General features: G+C 44.7%; 1 protein-coding gene across 2 annotated transcripts in view; it reads left to right on the top strand.

Annotated features, from left to right (window-relative positions):
* The first annotated feature begins 1,109 nt into the window (after positions 1 to 1,109).
* LOC110499449 (serine/threonine-protein kinase LMTK1) overlaps positions 1,110 to 24,709 on the top strand; it is a 103,238-nt gene continuing 79,638 nt past the window's right edge. For both annotated transcript variants that reach the window (XM_036956307.1, XM_036956306.1), the window contains exon 1: positions 1,110 to 1,865. In XM_036956307.1, coding sequence (XP_036812202.1) covers positions 1,784 to 1,865 — 82 coding nt within the window. In that variant the 5' untranslated portion in view covers positions 1,110 to 1,783. The remainder of the gene's footprint in view (positions 1,866 to 24,709) is intronic.

The following is a 24,709-nucleotide window of genomic DNA, read 5'->3' as shown; positions in this document are numbered from 1 at the left end:
AAAACCACGTTTTCACCTCACATGTGAAATCATACGCATTTCCACCACCTTTTCACGAGAGGAGAAAACCACGTTTTCACCTCACATGTGAATTGCAGATTCACATGTGAAATTTGCAGTCACATGTGACAAGTGAAAAACTTTCTAATTGAAAATAAAACTCTCACATGTAAAATCGCATTTTCACATGTGAAAAACATTCATGTGTAAAGATTGAATTAGCAGTTTTACATGTGAAAAACATTCAGATGTTGTCACGTGTAAGTTTCATGGTATCACATGTGGAAATTTTGCATCCCCATGTTGTCACATTTATTTCACATTTATTTCACACGTTTTCACGTGTAGCTTCATGTTGTCACATTAACTTCACATAAGATCACATGATCACGTTAGATCACATGTTGAAACACGTGATTACATGTGAAATTCATGTGGTTTTTCTGTACGGGAAGAGTGTGACAAAAAGGGAATTCCATCCATGGAAAATGGAAACAGACGTTCCTTGACAGCCCTGTGACATTTTGATCCGTCTCTCTGTGTTAAAAAGAAGGGTTGCGTTGATAGTGACATACGGACCGTGGCACGCGAGGAGACGGGGGAAATCTTAATTAAATTAATGGAAGAGAAAGAGAGAGCGGGAGAGAGAGAGAGAGAGAGAGGGCGGGCGGGGGGAGGGGGTGGTCTCAGGAAGCGGGAATGAGGGCCAAGGAGGACTGGGGGAAAGGAAAGGGGGGTAAAGGGATAGATGGATGGATGGAAGGGGGTCTTGGCTGACACTTTAGAACAGCAGGGAGAGAGAGAGAGAGTCCATTCTTATTATTATAATATCTAAGGAAAGGGAAACATGAAATAAGTCACATCATGACATGATATCAACAATGTGAATGATGACAGTTATAGTCTATGCTAAAGCCTAACTCTATAACCAGAACACATTTTGATTTGTGAGATAAGCATACAACTGGTTCATCGGCATAAACTGGTCTTGCTTAACTGCTCACTTCAAATAGGCTATATCCGCCAGCAAAGCGCATCACCCCCTCCCCCGCAGTCTCAGGAGCAGAGCTGAACCCCAGCTCAGTCAGAAATTATTTTTGGGAATGGAACATTAGCAGGCAAGATGGCGCTCTCGCTGTCAGCACCCGCAAGCGGACAGCTGCCGCTCTGTGCTTGTGCTATTAACGCAACAGCTATGAGAAGCTGCCAGTAATTCAATGAGATTGCGTTATTCATAGTGAATTGTGCTATTAGGCTATATTGTTGGTGATATCATCATCAAAGAATTGAGCATTCATCTGAGTTCATATGTGAGGGTTATGATAGCCTACATCAGACCTGTCAGCCGTTTGGTGCAGCAGAGATCGAAGAGAATAGCAGCAATTTAAATACTGTGTGGTATCCGGTTGATTGCTACGGGTAACGGCACTTACCGGGGACACTTTTGCAGCGACAATCACAGCACATTTTCCACAATTGGACTGCATAGGAAACGGTAAACTGCACGTGAGACTCTGATGGTTGTGTTGCTATGAAGCGACAAGCAATAATACCATGAAATACAAAGCCAACAAAAGGACATTCTAACATTCTGTCAACATCTGCCTTTCAATCCGATTGTTATTTTTTTGCCTGTCAAAAGATGAAGGAGCGATTTGAAACGCAAAAACCGGGCTTGAATGTGCAAAAAAAAAATGCAGTGTTTCTCTCTACAACTGGCCCATTTCTTTGATTAGAAGCTGCAGTGTCTCTGCAGCATCCTTAACCCCACATTGCGAGGAAGATGTTGGCGGCTCTGCTGATGGTCATAATGTCTTCATCATTCTTCGTCCCCGGGTTTGCCCTCAGTTCCCATTTCGACTTGGGTAAGTTCTGACGAAATTATCACTTGATGGAATCAGAATACCAGGTGCCTTTGTATTCAATGTTTGTCTTGCTCGGAAAGAGACTCTTGTCATTATGTATATTTTCGCCAGGGCCATCAATGCGTGCATTAGTAGGATGAAATACATAGGAGCTGACGGTCATTTGTGTGTGTAGTTGCAGAGTGTTTATGTGTGCCTGCGTGAGATAGATGGAGAGAGCATTTCCTTGCACCTGTGGGTGAACTTGATTAGTGCATTCAGGGGCGCCACTTTGGTTCTAGAAGTGTGTGCGTTGGGGGGTGGGGGGGGGGGGGGGGGGGGGGGGGGGGGGGCTCCCCCCCCAGATTTTTGGTCTAATGCGCATTTCCTACATTTTTACACAATCCAGTATGCCATCTCTATTTAGAACAAAATGTAAGCAAAAATGCCCACAGTCGTCAAGCTTGGTAAGAGGTCATTATTAAATATGTTTACGTGGTTAATAAGACTGAACTAGATCAAAGGTAATTCAATAGTACATATTGTAACCAATAGCTTAACAAATGAACAACTCTTGGAAAGACACAAAGTCTTTTGATTGGCAGGTATCCTAGTGGTTAGAGTGTAGAGGTGGCAGGTAGCCTAGTGGTTAGAGTGTTGAGCAGGCAGGTAGCCTAGTGGTTAGAGTGTAGGGGTGGCAGGTAGCCTAGTGGTTAGAGTGTAGAGGGTGCAGGTAGCCTTGTGGTTAGAGTGTAGAGGTGGCAGGTAGCCTAGTGGTTAGAGTGTAGGGGTGGCAGGTAGCCTAGTGGTTAGAGTGTAGAGGTGGCAGGTAGCCTAGTGGTTAGAGTGTAGAGGGTGCAGGTAGCCTAGTGGTTAGAGTGTAGAGGGTGCAGGTAGCCTTGTGGTTAGAGTGTAGAGGTGGCAGGTAGCCTAGTGGTTAGAGTGTCGAGGTGGCAGGTAGCCTAGTGGTTAGAGTGTAGAGTTGGCAGGTAGCCTAGTGGTTAGAGTGTAGAGGGTGCAGGTAGCCTAGTGGTTAGAGTGTCGAGGTGGCAGGTAGCCTAGTGGTTAGAGTGTAGAGTTGGCAGGTAGCCTAGTGGTTAGAGCATTGGACTTGTAACTGAAAAGTCGCAACGTCGAATCCCTTAGTTGACAAGGTAAAAATCTGTCGTTCTACCCCTGAACAAGGCAGTTAACCCACTGTTCCTAGGCTGTCATTGAAAATAAGAATTTAATAAGAACTGACTTGCCTGGTTAAATAAAGGTAATAATAATTAAGAAATCATCTATATGAACCCCCCCCCCCCCTTCTCAAATATACATGAATACACAGAAACAGAAAATCCTCCATATAATTAATCTTATAGTACTGTATAGCTTTTTTTTTATCTGCACACAATATAGCTGGCTCACCTCGTCCTGTCCCTAGGGGTCCACCGTCCTGCAGCGCCCCAACACAAACCCACTCAGCTTTAGGATCTTAGTGAAACAGTCATTATTGGTTTCATGTGTGTTAGGCCAAGGCCAGAGTGACAACCCACAGGACGGCAGACCCCCAGGGCCAGGACTGAGGATCCCAGCAGCTAGGGATTACCGAAACCGGGTATCTAACCTGACGTGGGCATGTTTTCAATACAGACTCCAAACTCAGTCGTACTTAATTCCATAAAAGCCATCCAGACCTTATGAAAGTTGCCAAGTAGACCCTTAATCTAGTATTAGAAACTTGACATCGTGGGAGTTTAACCAACCTTCCAATTAATTGCAATGCATTTCTTAGCCTCAATAAATGTTTGGTTTCACAGTTTCTTCAGATAAGAGTCTCCAGTATCAACATTTCTAAGCAAACAAAATCAGGGAGAAGGGAGAATCTGTACTCATGATGAGATAAGAAAAAACAAAACATATTTTGTCATAATTCAGCCTGACTTCACAACCATAGTTATGTCAATATGTCCCTTTTGTGTTTTACACCTCCAGTAGAGGAATGACATTTCCGAGTTCTAATTCAGTTTGACTGGCATATAGTATGTTCCGTGGATGGTCTCGAACTACAGTCATTTATGTCTGAGATGATATTAACATGACTGGGCATTCAAACACATCTGTATCCATTCATCATCATCAATAGCTTCTACCAGGTCTACCACACGTTTTTTTTTTTTAAAGCCTCGATCAACCCTTGATACAGTTTGGGAAATCAACTTTGGTGGTTTGTCAGACTTGCCTTCAAATAGCAACTGGTTTGTTCAGTCTTTGCTGCACAGAGATAATAAAACATTTAGAAAAAAAACTGTCCTCTGTCACAGACCTGTCTTCCCTGGCTGTCTGACCTCAGCACCATCACAGACTGGTCTTCCCTGGCTGTCTGACCTCAGCACCATCACAGACTGGTCTTCCCTGTCTGTCTGACCTCAGCACCATCACAGACTGGTCTTCCCTGGCTGTCTGACCTCAGCACCATCACAGACTGGTCTTCCCTATCTGTCTGACCTCAGCACCATCACAGACTGGTCTTCCCTGGCTGCCTGACCTCAGCACCATCACAGACTAGTCTTCCCTAGCTGCCTGACCTCAGCACCATCACAGACTGGTCTTCCCTAGATGCCTGACCTCAGCACCATCACAGACTAGTCTTCCCTGGCTGCCTGACCTCAGCACCATCACAGACTATTCTTCCCTGGCTACCTGACCTCAGCACCATCACAGACTGGTCTTCCCTTGTTGCCTGACCTCAGCACCATCACAGACTAGTCTTCACTAGCTGCCTGACCTCAGCACCATCACAGACTAGTCTTCCCTGGCTGCCTGACCTCAGCACCATCACAGACTAGTCTTCCCTGGCTGCCTGACCTCAGCACCATCACAGACTAGTCTTCCCTAGCTGCCTGACCTCAGCACCATCACAGACTAGTCTTCCCTAGCTGCCGGACCTCAGCACCATCAGAGACTAGTCTTCCCTAGCTGCCGGACCTCAGTACCATCACAGACTAGTCTTCCCTAGCTGCCTGACCTCAGCACCATCACAGACTGGTCTTCCGTAGCTGCCTGACCTCAGCACCATCACAGACTAGTCTTCCCTGGCTGCCTGACCTCAGCACCATCACAGACTAGTCTTCCCTGGCTGCCTGACCTCAGCACCATCACAGACTAGTCTTCCCTGGCTGCCTGACCTCAGCACCATCACAGACTGGTCTTCCCTAGCTGCCTGACCTCAGCACCATCACAGACTAGTCTTCCCTGGCTGCCTGACCTCAGCACCATCACAGACTGGTCTTCCCTAGCTGCCTGACCTCAGCACCATCACAGACTAGTCTTCCCTGGCTGCCTGACCTCAGCACCATCACAGACTAGTCTTCCCTGGCTGCCTGACCCTGCTGAGAACCCTATCACCATCTGATCCTCCTAAAATGAGGCATGACAAAGAACTACCATGGTATACATTTATACATTATATTATCCAAGAACAGAATCAATAGTTCAGTAATTGAAATGATCGTTATTCCCAGATCCCAGACTGTAGCTTTAAGCTGCTGTCCTGTAGATTCTGTAGGTCTACCCATCAATTTCAAGATATTGTTAACATACTGAAAAATATTCACCTGAGCTCCGTAGACATGTCTTCCCTGGTTGTCTGACCCCCTCTGGGACCCCTGTCACTATCTGATCCTGATAAGACATGATGAGCATGGTGTTGTGTACTGACTGCACTGGAGGGCTGCCTGAGGGACCTGCGGGTCGGACAGATGACTTTGAGATGAAAATAGTTTTCTAGTGGAGCGGGGTTGAGAGTTTCTTCATGTCCACCTCTACTACCATGGTCCAAACACACCACCCTACATCTGAATGATCTCTTTAAAGAGGACAGAATCCGTTTGTTAACTGTGAAGTACCATCGAAGAGCTCAAAGGGTTCTTAGAGTTATTAAGGTTCCACATCGAACCTTCACCCTTCCCAAAGAACCCTTGAGGAACCCTCTTTTTTTGTGTGTGTACACTACAACCATGAAACGTAACACATTCATCACCTGAACGTCAGTGTTTAAAACTTAAACATTAGGCATTCAGTTCTGCCAATCAGTGTTCGCCATTCTAAACACGGTTTATAACTAGACAGGTCAGTTATGAACAAATTCCTATTTACAATTACGGCCTACACCGGCCAAACCCTAACCTGGACAATACTGGGCCATTTGTGCGCCACCCTATGGGACTCCCAATCAAAGACCGCTGTGATACAGCCTGGAATCAAACCAGGGTCTGTAGTGACGCCTCTAGAACTAAGATGCAGTGCCTTAGACCGCTGCGCCACTCAGGACATGAAAGAATGCAAGATTAAACATGATAGTCAGCTTTCCACCCTGGACAACACAAACAAGTTTTCACCCCTTGACTTTTTCTACATTTTTGGTGTTACAGCCTGAATTAAAAGTAGATTGTGTCACTGGCCTACTACACACAATACCCCATAATATCAAAGTGGAATAATGTTTTTCAAAATGTTTACAAATTAATAAAAGATTTAAGCCAAAATGTATTGAGTCAATAAGTATTCAACCCCTTTGTTATGGCTTTGCCTAAATAATTTCAAAACAAAAATAATTTCAATATATTGATTAATAAAAAAACATTTATTTAACGGTTTTCATCTTCCTCCTCTGACGAGGAGGAGTAGTAGGAAGGATCGGAGGACCAATGGTAAGGCATCCTGTTTGCAACAAGGTATTAAAGTAATACTGTAAAAAAATGTGGCAAAGCAATTCACTTTTTGTCCTGAATTATGTTTGGGACAAATCCAACACAACACATTACCCAGTACCACTCTCCATAATTTCAAGCATAGTGGTTGCTGCCTCATGTTATGGGTATGCTTGTAATCGTTAAGGACTGGGGAGTTTTTCAGGATACAAAAATAAATGGAATGGAGCTCAGCACAGGCAAAATCCTAGACGAAATCCTTGTTCAGTCTGCTTTCCACCAGACACTGGGAGATTAATTCACCTTTTAGCAAGACAATAACCTCAAACGCAAGGCCAAATATACACTGGAGTTGGTTACCAAGAATTCATTGAATGTTCCTGAGTGGCTGAGTAACAGTTGAAACTTAAATCTACTTACAAAATCTATGGCAAAGACCTGAAAACTCAACTATGTTTAGTTCATTACCGGTAACTATCTGAGTGAAAAAAACGTGGGAGGGGCCTCATTAGCATATTTCACAGCATGCTTTGTTGCAGGTAGATTTTTTTTAGAATAGTTTGTTTGAATATCTATGTTTCATCATACACATTGATTGATTCACTTAAAAAAAATATATATATATTATTTTTATTTTTTATTAACCCCTCCACCACCACCCCTCTTCAGAGAACAAATTTCTTAGTTTTTTTTTTGCAGCTTTTTTGCTACATATACACACATTCTACATACACATTCTACACACACATTCTACATACACATTCTACATACACATTCTACATACACATTCTACATACACATCTTACATACGTGAGTGGTACTTTTATATAAAGCAGTCACGTTAACAATAATACATTACCAAACATAAACTCTTTAATCCCACCCCTCAGCCACTCTCAGCCCATCCCACCTATCACCATAGACCTCAGCTCTTTAATCCCACCCCCTCAGCCACTCTCAGCCCATCCCACCTATCACCATAGACCTCAGCTCTTTAATCCCACCCCCTCAGCCACTCTCAGCCCATCCCACCTATCACCATAGACCTCAGCTCTTTAATCCCACCCCCTCAGCCACTCTCAGCCCATCCCACCTATCACCATAGACCTCAGCTCTTTAATCCCACCCCTCAGCCACTCTCAGCCCATCCCACCTATCACCATAGACCTCAGCTCTTTAATCCCACCCCCTCAGCCACTCTCAGCCCATCCCACCTATCACCATAGACATCAGCTCTTTAATCCCACCCCCTCAGCCACTCTCAGCCCATCCCACCTATCACCATAGACCTCAGCTCTTTAATCCCACCCCCTCAGCCACTCTCAGCCCATCCCACCTATCACCATAGACCTCAGCTCTTTAATCCCACCCCCTCAGCCACTCTCAGCCCATCCCACCTATCACCATAGACCTCAGCTCTTTAATCCCACCCCCTCAGCCACTCTCAGCCCATCCCACCTATCACCATAGAACACCCTCATTTGGATTCCATGTGCCATGTATTTTTAAATTGTGCTGTGATGTTTTACAAAATGTTTGAACCTTTCCACTCATATATTATAAACAGACTGTGAGCTAAAGATGAAACCCTTTCGTATGAGTATCATTATGTTATTTATTGACTGACTGTGTCTTTCCAGATCGCCCAGCACTGCTTTTTAAAAGGTTAATTTTAAGTGCATGTTGTGTTTTTTTTAACCACTCCTGAACCTGTGACCACAAACAAGCTACATAGGGACAATGCTAGAATAAATTATCTATTGAGTCGGTCTCTTCTATTCATAATATCATTAACAAATATAATATATATATATATTTTTTTCCTTTGTCACGTTCTGACCTTAGTTATTTTATCATGTCTTTGTTTTAGTATGGTCAGGGTGTAAGTTGGGTGGGTTGTCTATGTTAGTTTTTCTTTGATTTTCTATTTCGGTGTTTGGCCTGGTATGGTTCTCAATCAGAGGAAGCTGTCAATCGTTGTCCCTGATTGAGAACCATATTTAGGTAGCCTGGTTTCTATTGTGTTTCGTGGGATCCTAACTTAATACTGAGGATAACTAGATCCTAACTTAATACTGAGGATAACTAGATCCTAACTTAATACTGAGGATAACTAGATCCTAACTTTATACTGAGGATAACTAGATCCTAACTAAAGACAGAGAATAACTAGATCCTAACTTAATACTGAGGATAACTAGATCCTAACTTAATACTGAGAATAACTAGACCCTAACTTAATACTGAGGATAACTAGATCCTAACTTAATACTGAGGATAACTAGATCCTAACTTAATACTGAGGATAACTAGATCCTAACTTAATACTGAGGATAACTAGATCCTAACTTAATACTGAGGATAACTAGATCCTAACTAAAGACAGAGAATAACTAGATCCTAACTTAATACTGAGGATAACTAGATCCTAACTTAATACTGAGAATAACTAGACCCTAACTTAATACTGAGGATAACTAGATCCTAACTTAATACTGAGGATAACTAGACCCTAACTTAATACTGAGGATAACTAGATCCTAACTTAATACTGAGGATAACTAGATCCTAACTTAATACTGAGGATAACTAGATCCTAACTTAATACTGAGGATAACTAGATCCTAACTTAATACTGAGGATAACTAGATCCTAACTAAAGACAGAGAATAACTAGATCCTAACTTAATACAGAGGATAACTAGATCCTAACTTTATACTGAGAATAACTAGATCCTAACTTAATACTGAGGATAACTAGATCCTAACTTAATACTGAGGATAACTAGATCCTAACTTAATACTGAGGATAACTAGATCCTAACTTAATACTGAGGATAACTAGATCCTAACTTAATACTGAGGATAACTAGATCCTAACTTAATACTGAGGATAACTAGATCCTAACTTAATACTGAGGATAACTAGATCCTAACTTTATACTGAGGATAACTAGATCCTAACTTTATACTGAGGATAACTAGATCCTAACTTTATACTGAGGATAACTAGATCCTAACTTAATAGTGAGGATAACGAGATCCTAACTTAATACTGAGGATAATGAGATCCTAACTAATGTATAATATGTGGCCATAAAGGTTTTACTTGACATATTTGCAGATGTTCCCCTGACATTCCTGACCAGGAGGTACAGAGTGGCAGATAGGCTCGAGGTCAAGGCAGGCAGAATGGTCAGGCAGGCAGGTACAGAGTGGCAGACAGGCTCGTGGTCAAGGCAGGCAGAATGGTCAGGCAGGCAGGTACAGAGTGGGATACAGGCTCGTGGTCCAATCAGGCAGAATGGTCAGGCAGGCAGGTACAGAGTGGGATACAGGCTCGTGGTCCAATCAGGCAGAATGGTCAGGCAGGCAGGTACAGAGTGGCAGACAGGCTCGTGGTCATATCAGGCAGGCGGGTACACAGAGAGACAAGAAACACGGGGATAAATGCACTGGGGAAAACAAGATGAACTGGCAGAGAGAGACAGGAAACAGGGATAAATACACTCGGGAAAACTAGAAGAACTGGCACAGAGACAGGAATAAATACACTGGTACAGAGAGACAGGAAACACAGGGATAAATACACTGGGACAGAGAGACAGGGATAAATACACTGGTACAAAGAGACAGGAAACACAGGGATAAATACACTGGGACAGAGAGACAGGAAACACAGGGATAAATACACTGGGACAGAGAGACAGGGATAAATACACTGGTACAAAGAGACAGGAAACACAGGGATAAATACACTGGGACAGAGAGACAGGGATAAATACACTGGTACAGAGAGACAGGAAACACAGGGATAAATACACTGGGGAAAATAAGCGACACCTGGAGGAGGAGACAATAACGAGGACAGGTGAAACAGATCAGGGTGTGAAAATAACTCATGATCTACAACAATCCTTTAAATGGACCACAACAAAATACAAAATACTTAGGATGCTTTATAAGTGACAACAAACAACAAATATATAAAGATAACTATATTCCATTACTCAACCATATGAAAGCAGATCTAATTAAATGGAACAATCGTTCCCATAAATCTCACAGGTAGAAACAACCTCTTCAGAATGGCTGCCAAAGGTTGTTTTTTTTCCTACCGTAGTCATTATTTTAAGTATACTCGGTAATAACAGACTTTATGTGGGCAAATAAAATGAATAGATTAAAAAGTAAAGTTTTACGTCTTCCTAATTCTGAAGTTGGTTTTAACCTTCCGGACTTGGAATTGTATCAACTTGCCACCCAGGACTTTTACTTGCCAGATGTAGTTATATACAGTAAAGAGGAACAATGGGTACATAGTGAAGATGTGCCTGCTCATCCCCAGAATCAGTAAAGAGGAACAATGGGTACATAGTGAAGTTAGATTGAGGTAGGAGATAACCCTACCCTGCTAGGTTAAGGGTTAGACTGAGGTAGGAGATAACCCTACCCTGCTAGGTTAAGGGTTAGACTGAGGTAGGAGATAACCCTACCATGCTAGGTTAAGGGTTAGACTGAGGTAGGAGATAACCCTACCCTGGCAGGTTAAGGGTTAGATTGAGTTAGGAGATAACCCTACCCTGCTAGGTTAAGGGTTAGACTGAGGTAGGAGATAACCCTGCTAGGTTAAGGGTTAGACTGAGGTATGAGATGAAGATAGCCTACAGGGGGATTTTCTGGAATAATCTAATTGGAGGATGTATTGTCTGTAGTAGAGTTATCAGATCAGGCAGAGTAAAAGCAGGAGATTGAATGAATCAAGGAATGGCCAGCAGCTACGATTATTTGTGATATTCTACATGCAAACGCCTTATACTAAATCACCTGTAAATCACACCTTATCTCGCCTCCCAGAACCACATCAGCTACTCAATTTAGATTTACTCGATTAAACGTTATAATGTTAACACTGTCACGAGAGAGAGACTTGTGAATTGTTGGTACCTGCGTTACAGTAGACAAGGTTTTATTCAATGAAGGAAGTGCTGTTGTTGTTTAAAACTCAAGTGAGTATCTTCCCAGATCATTTCCTGTCTTTTGCATTGCCTTCAAGTTGTTCCCATGGTGACCAGGCCTCCCCTTCCCTCCGGGCACCTGAGACATGACAAGACCAAGGGCACAATAACAAGAATGGAGTCTTCTCAAGAAACCTTGCTTCCTCTCGGAGCTCACAATTCCAAGTGGTTGTGGCTGTGTTGATGGTGAATTGATTTGGTCCATGGATGTTCAGCTGTGTTTAGCAATGTTAGCAGGAGATGTGAAATGAATGACACAGTGAAAATAAGTTTCAGTTGTTCTTGACAGTACATTATTTGATCCTCTCCTCCTCCATATTTGCCTGTCAATTCACAACTAAATCAAACTGTGTTTATGTGTTGCATAAATCCTCCTCGTCGTTCAGCCCCTTCCCTTCTTCCCTGTCTGGCACTTCCTGAAGACTAATGAATGAACATGTGCTTCATTCTACCTCCTTTCTCTCTCCTTTTTCTCTCTCTCCATTCACTCTCCATTCTCTCTCTCTCTCCATTTTATCTCTCTCCATTCTCTCTCTCTCTCCATTTTCTCTCTCTCCATTCTCTCTCTCTCTCCATTTTCTCTCTCTCCATTCACTCTCCATTCTCTCTCCAATCTCTCTCTCTCTCTCCATTTTCTCTCTCTCCATTCTCTCTCTCATTCTATATCTCCATTCTCTCTCTCCATTTTCTTTCTCCATTCTTTCTCTCTCCATTGTCTCTCTCCATTGTCTCTCTCCATTTTCTCTCTCCATTCTCTCTCTCTCCATTCTCTCTCTCCATTCTCTCTCTCTCATTCTATATCTCCATTCTCTCTCTCCATTTTCTCTCTCCATTCCATCTCTCCATTCCCTCTCTTCATTTGTCTTGTCATCACTGGTACTGTCCTATAGGTACAATGATTTACATAGTAATTTCTCACCTTCAATAAGTTTTCATACTTTAGCTAAATAAATAAAAAATAAAAAACAGACAAGATCCTCAGTTGCTAAAGCATAGGGTTTGAAACACCAGGATAGTGGGTTGCAAAAGGAAATGCATGTGCGACTGTACAAGTCGCTTTGGATAAAAGCATCTGCCAAATGACATATATACAGTAGAAGAAACTGGCACCTTGTGACTGATCATTCATGTGTATCTCACTGGCCGTCAGTCTCATTGGCGAGAGAGAGAGGGAGGGAGGGAGGGAGGGAGAGAGAGAGAGAGAGGGAGGGCGAGAGAGAGAGAGAGAGAGAGAGAGAGGGAGGGAGGGAAGGAAGGAGGGAGAGAGAGAGAGAGAGGGAGGGAAGGAGGGAAGGAGGGAGAGAGAGAGAGAGAGGGAGGGCGAGAGAGAGAGAGAGAGAGAGAGAGAGAGAGGGAGGGAGGGAAGGAGGGAGAGAGAGAGAGAGAGGGAGGGAAGGAGGGAAGGAGGGAGAGAGAGAGAGAGAGGGAGGGAGGGAGGGATGGAGGGAGATAGAGAGAGGAAGGAAGGGAGGGAGAGAGCTGGATAGAGGGAGAGAGAGGGAGGGCGAGAGAGAGAGAGAGAGAGAGAGAGAGGGAGGGAGGGAAGGAGGGAGAGAGAGAGAGAGAGGGAGGGAAGGAGGGAAGGAGAGAGAGAGAGAGAGAGAGGGAGGGAGGGAAGGAAGGAGGGAGAGAGAGAGAGAGAGGGAGGGAAGGAGGGAAGGAGGGAGAGAGAGAGAGAGGGAGGGAGGGAGGGATGAGGGAGATAGAGAGAGAGAGGGAGGGCGAGAGAGAGAGAGAGAGAGAGAGAGAGAGGGAGGGAGGGAAGGAGGGAGAGAGAGAGAGAGAGGGAGGGCGAGAGAGAGAGAGAGAGAGAGAGAGAGGGAGGGAGGGAAGGAGGGAGAGAGAGAGAGAGAGGGAGGGAAGGAGGGAAGGAGAGAGAGAGAGAGAGAGAGGGAGGGAGGGAAGGAAGGAGGGAGAGAGAGAGAGAGAGGGAGGGAAGGAGGGAAGGAGGGAGAGAGAGAGAGAGGGAGGGAGGGAGGGATGAGGGAGATAGAGAGAGGAAGGAAGGGAGGGAGAGAGCTGGATAGAGGGAGAGAGAGGTGGATAGAGGGAGGGAGGGAGGGAGGGAGGGAGGGAGGGAGGGAGGGAGGGAGGGAGGGAGGGAGGGAGGGAGGGAGGGGGATAATTGGGAGGGAGAAGAATGAGAAGGGGTAAAGGGAATAACAGGGATGTAGTTAGAGGATGTGTAAGAGAAAGAGCAGAGGGGAAGATAGATGAAGGGAAAGAAGAGAGAGAGGGGTAGGAAGAGAGAGAGGGGAAGATAGATGAAGGGAAAGAAGAGAGAGAGGGGAAGATAGAGGAAGGGAAAGGAGAGAGAGAGGGGAAGATAGATGAAGGGAAGGAAGAGAGAGAGGGGAAGATAGATGAAGGGAAAGAAGAGAGAGAGGGGAAGATAGATGAAGGGAAGGAAGAGAGAGGGGAAAATAGATGAAGGGAAGGAAGAGAGAGAGGGGAAGATAGATGAAGGGAAAGAAGAGAGAGAGGGGAAGATAGATGAAGGGAAAGAAGAGAGAGAGGGGAAGATAGATGAAGGGAAGGAAGAGAGAGAGGGGAAGATAGATGAAGGGAAAGGAGAGAGAGAGGGGAAGATAGATGAAGGGAAGGAAGAGAGAGAGAGGGGAAGACGGATTGAGTCGGCCCTCCCTCTTCCCTTGTCCTGTGCTGTAACGTTACAGTTACATTTCCTGTCTTGGCACTGTGGAGGGTTGATGACATCATGCTTTGAGCGAGCAGCAGCAGCAGGAAGCAAAGGTTGATGGGTGTTTTACTGACAGTTTTGGCAGGCGTCCCAGGCAATCCTCCAGGTTTTTCATTTCACATTTCTCAGTGACCGGTCAGATGGAGGAGAGAAACGGCAAGAGAAGCAGGGTGTTTAAGCTGGTTCTTACACCCCAGCTGGACCTCTCTCTCTCTGGACAGGCAGTGGCTGAGGCACCTGGGTCCCCACAGAGACAGGAAGTAGAGGTCTAGGTAAGACCGGTGTGGATGGGGTTGAGAGCTCACCTCTTAGGACAGTCTGCTCTCTTGTCATAGACGTAACAATAGAGCCATCTGAAGATGCATATAGGTGGAGAGGAAGCAGCCCTGTTAGGGTGAGGTTGCTGTTGTTTTGTGATCTAAGGCTCCGACTGATCAGAGATGGGCAGTATTTCTGTTACATGTATCTGAAATATGTATTTACATTTCTTCAGAGTATTTTGTAATTGGTATTACACTGGCCTAAACTACACTCCAATGTATTTTGTAACAAAACACTTTTGAGAGAAATTTGTTCTTTCAAAAATACAAAATACTTTTCTATACCTTTGCTTCATAGTGGTCCACCATTCTGTGTCCCACTTTCACCCTGCGTTAGTATCAGAAGTCTGATGGCACTATGGTGTGATAAGAGCATTTGCTATATTAACTAAATATTGGTCATTTAGCAGGCACTCTTATCCAGAGTTTATTTTGATACATTGATCTTTATGGTATTCTGGAGGAGAGACGAGGAGAGACGAGAGGAGAGAGGAGATTAATCATTGGATAGGGGTGGGGGAGGAGAGGAGAGGAGAGGTGAGGTGAGGAGAGGAGAGGAGAGGAGTGGAGAGATTAATCACTGGATAGGGGTGGGGGAGAAAAGGAGAGGAGAGGAGAGGAGAGGAGAGGAGAGGAGAGGAGAGGAGAGGAGAGGAGAGGAGAGGAGAGATTAATCACTGGATAGGGGTGGGGGAGGAAAGGAGAGGAGAGACGAGAGAGTAGATTAATCATTGGATAGGGGTGGGGGGGGAGAGGAGAGGAGAGGAGAGGAGAGGAGAGGAGAGGAGAGGAGAGGAGAGATTAATCACTGGATAGGGGTGGGGGAGGAAAGGAGAGGAGAGAGGAGATGAATCACTGAATAGGGGTGGGGGAGGAGAGGGGAGAGGAGAGAAGAGAGGGGAGAGGAGAGGAGGGAAGATTCATCTCTGGATGGGGTTGAGGAGGAGAAGAGAGAAGATAGAGGAGAGAATAGGGGAGAGGAGAGGAATCACTGGATAGGGGTGTGGGAGGAGAGGAGAGAAGAGAGGGGAGAGGAGAGAGGAGAGGAATCTCTGGATGGGGCGGGGAGGAGAGAAGAGAGAGGAGAGAATAGGGGAGAGGAGAGGAATCACTGGATAGGGGTGGGGGAGAAGAGAAGAGAGAGGAGAGGTGTCACTGGATGGGGCAGGGGAGGAGAGGAGAGAGAGGAGAGGTATCACTGGATGGGGCAGGGGAGGGGAGGTATCATTGGACTTTGGTAAACAAACTGTACTAGCTACTGTCTATTGATGTGGTAATGATTTGACTGGAAGAGAAAGGAGAATGTATTAGTAATGTCAGAACATTGTAGTAAATAGATAATGTCATGGCATTGATAAGCTTTTCATATTGCAGTAAGAGTACTGCTCGTTCATGTTATTTATATGGATACTGGTCTTCAACCACACCTGTAAGTGTACCATAGTTAAACACATCAACGTCTGTTGGTGAGATGTCTATTGAGTGACATCACCACAGGTTTCTCGATTACCCTTGGGGGATTTCAAGTATATAGTGTTGACTAACTCATTTGTTTTTGTGTATTATTATTATTATTATTATTATTATTTTTACATGATTCACACTGCAGAATTTGTTGTGCTTAAATCCCATAAACCAGTCTCTGTTTAACCACCGAAAGTGTTTCAAGAGAGGTTGCTGCAGTGATGCTTCAGATTGCTAATGGCCTGAGCGCTCTGTGGGAGGCCCTATGCTGTGTGTTTGTATGTGTGTGTGTGTGTGTGTGTGTGTGTGTGAGTGCGTGTGTGCGTGCGTGCGTGTGTGCGTGCGTGCGTGTGTTTGTGTGTGTGTGTGTGTGTGTGTGTGAGTGCGTGAGTGCGTGCGTGCGTGCGTGCGTGCGCGCGTGCGTGTGTGCGTGTGTGTGTTTGTATAACAGAGGTGTGGGATGGTAAAATAAGTTGAGATAGCAGGAAAACCATTCCATTTCACATTAATGTCCCAGGTGAAGAGAACAGATTTGAATCATTATAGCCTAATTAACATTACTCTATTAGATTCACATTATTAGCTGATACTCAGGTCCCTTATCTCTCTGCTACATCAACAGTAGCACATGCGTTCAGAACCAGCCAACGCTCTGTGGAGAAGGAGAGGAGAGAGACAGATAGGCACCTTGCTTTTACGCCTTGAAGAAAGAAACCCAGTGATTCACAAGCGTGTTAAAACAGGAGTGTTAAAACAGGAGTGTTAAGACAGGAGTGTTAAAACAGGAGTGTTAAGACAGGAGTGTTAAAACAGGAGTGTTAAAACAGGAGTGTTAATACAGAAGTGTTAAGACAGGAGTGTTAAGACAGGAGTGTTAAAACAGGATTGTTAAAAGAGGAAGACAGGAGGTTAAGACAGGAGTGCTAAGACAGGAGTGTTAAAACAGGAGTGTTAAAACAGGAGTGTTAAGACAGGAGTGTTAAAACAGGAGTGTTAAAACAGGAGTGTTAATACAGAAGTGTTAAGACAGGAGTGTTAAGACAGGAGTGTTAAAACAGGATTGTTAAAAGAGGAAGACAGGAGGTTAAGACAGGAGTGCTAAGACAGGAGTGTTAAAACAGGAGTGTTAAGACAGGAGTGTTAAAACAGGAGTGCTAAGACAGGAGTGTTAAAACAGGAGTGTTAAGACAGGAGTGTTAAAACAGGAGTGTTAAGACAGGAGTGTTAAAACAGGAGTGTTAAGACAGGAGTGTTAAAACAGGAGTGTTAAGACAGGAGTGTTAAGACAGGAGTGTTAAACAGGAGTGTTAAGACAGGAGTGTTAAGACAGGAGTGTTAAGACAGGAGTGTTAAACAGGAGTGTTAAGACAGGAGTGTTAAGACAGGAGTGTTAAGACAGGAGTGTTAAGACAGGAGTGTTAAAACAGGAGTGTTAAGACAGGAGAATTAGCTTTTGCTTCCTTTATATTTTAGATGTGTCTGAAATAGTGGAGTGTGCTTTAAAACCGTATTCGGACAGTTTTTTTTAGAATCGTGTTATGAGGGTAGATTATCAAAATGTAGCATCTCACAGAGTCAGATTTGTGACGGGAACGGGCTATTTTTAAAGAGGCTTTTAAAGATTTTAAAGAGGGCTTAGGGAAAACATTGAGCTTGTTTTTTGAGAGAGAGAGAGAGAGAGAGAGAGAGAGAGAGAGAGAGAGAGAGAGACAGAGAGAGAAGAGACAGAGAGAGACAGAGACAGAGAGAGAGACAGAGAGAGACAGAGAGAGACATACAGAGAGAGACAGAGACAGAGAGAGAGAGAGAGAGAGAGAGACAGACAGAGACAGACAGAGAGAGAGAGAGAGAGAAGATAGCTGTAGCTAGCTCCCTGACCCACAAATAGACAGCGTGCGCTAGCTGTAGCTAGCTTCCTGACCCACAAATAGACAGCGTGTGCTAGCTGTAGCTAGCTTCCTGACCCACAAATAGACAGCGTGCGCTAGCTGTAGCTAGCTTCCTGACCCACAAATAGACAGCGTGCGCTAGCTGTAGCTAGCTCCCTGACCCACAAATAGACAGCGTGCGCTAGCTGTAGCTAGCTCCCTGACCCACAAATAGACAGCGTGTGCTAACCTGGGTTGTGTTTAGGACAAGCCATGTTGTCCAGATTTTTTGGGTTTTTGTTGTTAACTACCAGCAACCAGTGTGGATTCCAGAGGAGTTTTTACCTCAACTGACTTTGTGTTTCTTGTTTAATCTCCAAAATCTCCTAAATGATTGCCTCTGTTGGTAGCGTTTAGCCTCACAGTGGCAGTAGGTGTACTATTGATAGCACTAGCAAAACAGTCACAGTGACAATACTGTTGATAGCACCACAGGAGCACAGTCCTAACATGGGACAGACTGCTCAAATCACTGGTACCCTTGAGCCATGGTGTATTACCACACTGCTGCTTCAGCCTTGTGGAAATAGGATGGATGGTAGAACATGGTGGAGGCTACGGTCTGATCCGTCCGAAGGACGCCTAACTGTACTTTCACAGCATTACAACATGAGCGTGTCAACAAGTCACGTGTGTTGAGCTGGTGACTTTATGTCAAGCCCCTGAGCATGTCTTTCAATGTCCCTCTGCTGGTTGACACTGATGATATGGTAAATATAGCTTGTGTGTGTGTGACAGGGCTGTCAGGGAGTGCCGTGCTCCACCTGTGTTGGTATTTCAGCACCATGGACAGCAGCATGCAGTAGCAACAGCTAGTGCGGGCAGCCAATGGAGACCATTCAAACTGCTCTGCTTCATGTTTCAATAGATGTAATACGAGAACATTTAAGAATACATGTTCCTGCTGAGATGCTCTGTTTCCTCTATTCCTCTGTTTGACTCTGATGAGGCGAAGGATACACTGCTTCCTTGGGAACAGGCCCCGATCCACGTGATCTGCGTGAAGAGGAGGCGGAGAAAGAGGGGCCGAAGGTCAGGCTGCCTTCTGAGAATTTGTAGGCAATCTAATACTTCTATGCTTGCTTCAAGGCAAATAACTCTGAAACATGCATGAGAGCACCAGACTGTGTGATCACGCTCTCCGCAGCCGATGTGAGTAAGAGCTTTAAACAGGTCAACATTCAGACAGATTACTAGAACGTGTACTGTGAGCATTCATTGACCAACTGGCAAGTGTCTTCACTGACATTTCAACCTCTCCCTGTCCGAGTCTGTAATGCCAACAGGTTTGAAGCAGAACACCATAGTCTCTGTGCCCAAGAACACTAAGGTAACCTGCCTAAACGACTACCAACCCATAGCACTCACGTCTGTAGCCATAAAGTGCTTTGAAAGGCTGGTCATGGCTCACATCAACACCACTATCTCATAAACCCTAGACCCACTCTGAATACAGTTCAGTGTTCAACACAATAGTACCCTCAAAGCTCATCTATAAGATAAGGACCCTGGGACTAAACGTCTTCCTCTGCAACTGGAACCTGGACTTCCTGACGGGTCGCCCCCAGGTGGTATGGGTAGGTAACCACACATCCGCCACGCTGATCCTCAACACAGGGGCCCCTCACGGCTAGGCACGACTACAACACCCATCATTCAATTTGCCGATGACACAACAGTGGTAGGCCTGATCACCGACAACAACGAGACAGCCTACAGGGAGGAGGTCAGAGACCTGGCCATGTGGTGCCAGGACAACAACGTCTCCCTCAACGTGATCAAGACAAAGGAGATGATTGTGGAACTCAGGAAAAAGAGGACCGAGCCGCCCCCATTCTCATCGACGGGGCTGCAGTGGAGCAGGTTGAGAGCTTCAAGTTCCTTGGTGTCCACATCACCAAAAAACTAACATGGTCCAAGCACACAAAGACAGTCGTGAAGAGGGCACGACAAAACCTATTCCCCCTCAGGAGACTGAAAAGATTTGGCCTGGGTTATCAGCTCCTCAAAAGGTTCTACAGCTGCACCATCGAGAGCATCCTGACTGGTTGCATCACTGCCTGGTATGGCAACTGCTCGGCCTCCGACCGCAAGGCACTACAGAGAGTAGTGTGAACTGCCCAGTACATCACTGGGGCCAAGCTTCATGCCATCCAGGACCTCTATATCAGGCGGTATCAGAGGAAGGCCCTACAAATTGTCAAAGACCCCAACCACCCTAGTCTTAGACTGTTCTCTCTACTACAGCACGGCAAGCGGTAACGGAGCGCCAAGTCCAGGTCCAAGAGGCTTCGAAACAGCTTCTACCCCCAAGCCATAAGAACATCTAGTCAAATGGCTACCCTACATGTACATGCTACCTCAAATAACCAGGGCCCCCGCACATTGACTCTGTATCGGTACCCCCCTGTATATAGTCTCGCTATTGTTATTTCACTGCTGCTCTTTAATTACTTGTTACCTTTATCTCTCATTCTTATCTGTATTTTTTTAAGCTGCATTGATGGTTAGGGGCTCCTAAGTAAGCATTTCAGTGTAAGGTCTACTACACCTGTCGTATTCAGGGGCATGTGACTAATATCATTTGATTTGATTTGATTTGAACAGCTTAACATCTCTTCAGGTTTCAGTCACAGTGTAATGTCCGCTCCGCGGTGTATTGAATCTCCTTTGATGTAAAACAACGTTTGGGCTTCTCCAGTGAAACACAATACATAAATGCAGCCCATGATATTCTACCCTGTCCATGGGAATTACAGAGGGTCTCTGGAATAGTGTAACCTTCTGATGCATTTAAATCTCCCAGCCAGCCTGCCCGGCCTGGCCATTAACAATACGTTGTTTGTATCCCAAATGGCACCCTATTCCCATTATAGTGCAGTATTTTTGCCCAGGGGTCATAGGGAATAGGGTGCAATTTGGGATGCTACCCATTGATTGTCTCACAGACAGAGAAGTAGAATTGACTTCCAGTCTGTTATGATGTAGTCTCTGTTTTGCAGACTGAACACCAGAGCCTGATAAACAGTAGAGATTCATTAGAGTGGACAAGACACTACAGAACATTACATTGATTGACTGACTAGTATCGCAAGATTAGATCAATATACTTAATTGTTTCTTTCTCTCTCAGCTTCTATTTATTTATATTTATTTCCCCCTCCTCTCTCCCTCTCTCTCTCTCTCTCTTCCTCTCTCCATCACTCTCTCTCTCTATTTCTCTCCCTCTCTCTCTCTCTCTCTCTCTCTATTTATATTTATCTCTCTTCCTCTCTCCTTCTCTCTCTCTCTCTCTCTCTCTCTCTCTCTCTATTTCTATTTATCTCTCTTCCTCTCTCCTTCTCTCTCTCTCTCTCTCTCTCTCTCTCTCTCTCTCTCTATTTATCTCTCTTCCTCTTTCCTTATCTCGCTCTCTCTCTCTCTCTCTCTCCCTCTCTCTCAATTCAATTTAAGGGACTTTATTGGCAAATAGATAATAAACAAATAGATAATAGATAATAAACAAAAGTTAAATAAACAATAAACAAATTAACAGTAAACATTACAAAATAATAAAAATGAAAAAAAAAAAAAAAAAGAATATTATGTGCAAATAGGAAAAATAAAATAAATATGGGTTGTAATATGGCCAAACATTTGGCAGGAGGTTAGGAAGTGCAGCTCAGTTTCCACCTCATTGTGTGGGCAGTGTGCACAAAACATTTGTGTACATAGAATGTATAATGCCTTGTGTTTTTCCCCCAACATCACTTTCCATCAATCCGCCCTCCCTCCTTTCTCCATCTCCCCCCTCTCCCTCTGTCTCCATCTCCCCCTCTCCCTCTGTCTCCACCTGTCAACCAGGGCTCGGTGTGATTCTGTCAGCCAGGGCCCAGTGTGATTCTGTCAACCAGGGCTCAGTGTGACTCTGTCAGCCAGGGTTCAGTGTGATTCTGTCAGCCAGGGCTCAGTGTGATTCTGTCAGCCAGGGTTCAGTGTGATTCTGTCAACCAGGGCTCAGTGGGACTATTTCAGCCACGGTTCAGAGGTTAAGTGGCTGAGACTGAGGCTGAGACTGAGGCTGAGACTGAGGCAGTCTGAGGCTGAGACAGTCTGAGGCTGAGACAGGCTGAGTCTGAGACTGAAGCTGAGACTGAGACAGGCTGAGACTGAGACTGAGACTGCGGCTGAGGCTGAGACAGACAGGCTGAGACTGAGAAGGAGGCTGAGACAGGCTGAGTCTGAGACTGAAGCTGAGACTGAGACAGGATGAGACTGAGACTGATGCTGAGACAGACAGACTGAGAATGAGGCTGAGACTGAGACAGGCTGAGGCTGAGGCTGAGAGACAGGCTGAGACTGAGAATGAGGCTGAGACTGAGACAGGGTGAGACTGAGACTGAGGCTGAGACTGAGACAGACAGACCGGCTGAGACAGAGACAGATACAGGCTGAGGCTGAGACAGAGCTAGAGACAGAGACAGGCTGATGCCGAGACAGACAGAGACAGGCTGAGACAGAGACAGGGACAGGCTGAGGTTGAGGCTGAGGATGAGACAGAGACAGAGACAGAGACAGGCTGAGGTTGAGGCTGAGACAGAGAGAGGTTGAGGCTGAGGCTGAGATTGAGGCTGAGACAGAGACAGGCTGAGGCTGAGAATGAGGCTGAGACAGAGACAGGCTGAGGCTGAGAATCGGACTGAGGCTGAGACTGAGGCTGAGACAGACTGAGCATGAGGCTGAGACAGACTGAGCATGAGGCTGAGACTGAGGTTGAGAGGCTGAGACTGAGGCTGAGGTTGAGACAGACAGAGACAGGATTTATATGGTCAGTGTCACAGGGTTTATAAGGTCAGTGTTGTTGACCAGTCGTCACGGAGATCACGGAAGGCGTGTCAGAGCCGTAGACGTTCCCTCACAGTGGTGGCCATGGTAACGCCGATTTCTCAGTTTCTCAGAATCAACCTCCTCATTGATAGATATTACATTCAGAAGGAAGCGGTAGGAGCCTGTGATTGGCTGTTCTCTGGGATAGGCGGGACGCTTGCGTCCCACTTGGCCAATCGCCTTGGAAAATGCAGAGCGCCAAATTCAAATAAAATAATATAAAAATCTAACTTTCATTAAATCACACATGTAAGATACCAAATTAAAGCTACACTCGTTGGGAATACAGCCAATATGTCAGATTTCAAAAAGGCTTTTCGGCGAAAAGATAAGATGCTATTATCTGAGGATAGCACATCAGTAAACAAAGAGAGAAAGCATATTTCAACCCTGCAGGCGCTACACAAAACACAGAAATAAAATATAAATCATGCCTTACCTTTGACAAACTTATTTTGTTGGCACTCCAATATGTCCCATAAACAATTGCGCAACGTCACTACAAAATATCTCAAATGTTACCTGTAAACTTTGCCAAAACATTTCAAACTACTTTTGTAATACAACTTTAGGTATTTTTAAACATTAATAATCGATCAAATTGAAGACGGGACAATCTGTGTTCAATACAGAAAGACAACAAACTAACGATACTTTTCTGGTCTTGCGCAACTCTCAAACAGTACACATAACGTGACAGTCATTCAAAATGGCCGTTCCTCTTCATTACACAAAGGAATAACCTCAACCAATTTATAAAGACTGGTGACATCCAGTGGAAGCGGTAGGAACTGCAAACAAGTTCCTAAGAATTTTTAGGGACCAAAAAAAAGAAATCTGAATTGTTTGTCCTCGGGGTTTTGTCTGCTACATAAGTTCTGTTATACTCATAGACATGATTCAAACAGTTTTTGAAACTTCGGAGTGTTTTCTATCCATATCTACTAATATCTTATATTCTGGGGATGAGTAGCGGGAGGTTGAAATTGGGCACGCTATTTATCCAAAAGTGAAAATGCTGCCCCCTATCCCGAAGAGGTTTTAATGGTCTCTGCTTGTTAAAGTGCTCATTGTGCTGATTGGCCATAGCATAATGACATGTGTGTCTTTTGCATGTGAGGTCATTATGGTGTGTGTGTGTTGTTCATTTTATCAGCCATGGAAGGGGATATGGTGTGTGTGTGTGTGTGTGTGTGTGTGTGTGTGTGTGTGTGTGTGTGTGTGTGTGTGTGTGTGTGTGTGTGTGTGTGTGTGTGTTCAAGGCCTCTGCTTGTTAAAGCATTGTTCTCTAAGCTCTGATTGGCTGTAGTATAACAATGACACGTGTGTGTGCTTTCCATGTGACCTTGCTCAAAGTGTGTGTTCAGGGTTGAGGAAACGGAGGCTAAGCATGTGTGTGTGCGAGCGTGTGTGTGCGAGTGGTGTGTGTGTGTGTGTGCTTCACAGGAGGCTGGTGAGGGGAGGATGGCTCATAATAATGGTTGGAATGGAGTTAAATCAAACAGATGGGAAAACCATGGGTTTAATACAATTCCATTAATTTCATTCCAGTCATTACTATGAGCCCGTCCTCCCCAATTAGGGTGCCACCAACCACCTTTGGTGTGCTTCTGCGAGCATACAGTGGGGCAAAAAAGTATTTAGTCAGCCACCACTTGTGCAAGTTCTCCCACTTAAAAATATGAGAGAGGCCTGTAATTTTCATCATATGTACACTTCAACTATGACAGACAAAATGAGAAGAAAAAAATCAAAAAAATCACATTGTAGGATTTTTAATGAATTTATTTGCAAATTATGGTGAAAAATAAGTATTTGGTCAATAATTTATTAGGATCTTCGTTAGCTGTGGCAAAAGCAGCAGCTACTCTTACCGT

The sequence above is a fragment of the Oncorhynchus mykiss genome, chromosome 20, assembly GCF_013265735.2.
Source record: "Oncorhynchus mykiss isolate Arlee chromosome 20, USDA_OmykA_1.1, whole genome shotgun sequence".
Lineage (NCBI taxonomy): Eukaryota > Metazoa > Chordata > Actinopteri > Salmoniformes > Salmonidae > Oncorhynchus > Oncorhynchus mykiss.
This window is presented reverse-complemented; position numbering and strand designations above follow the sequence as displayed.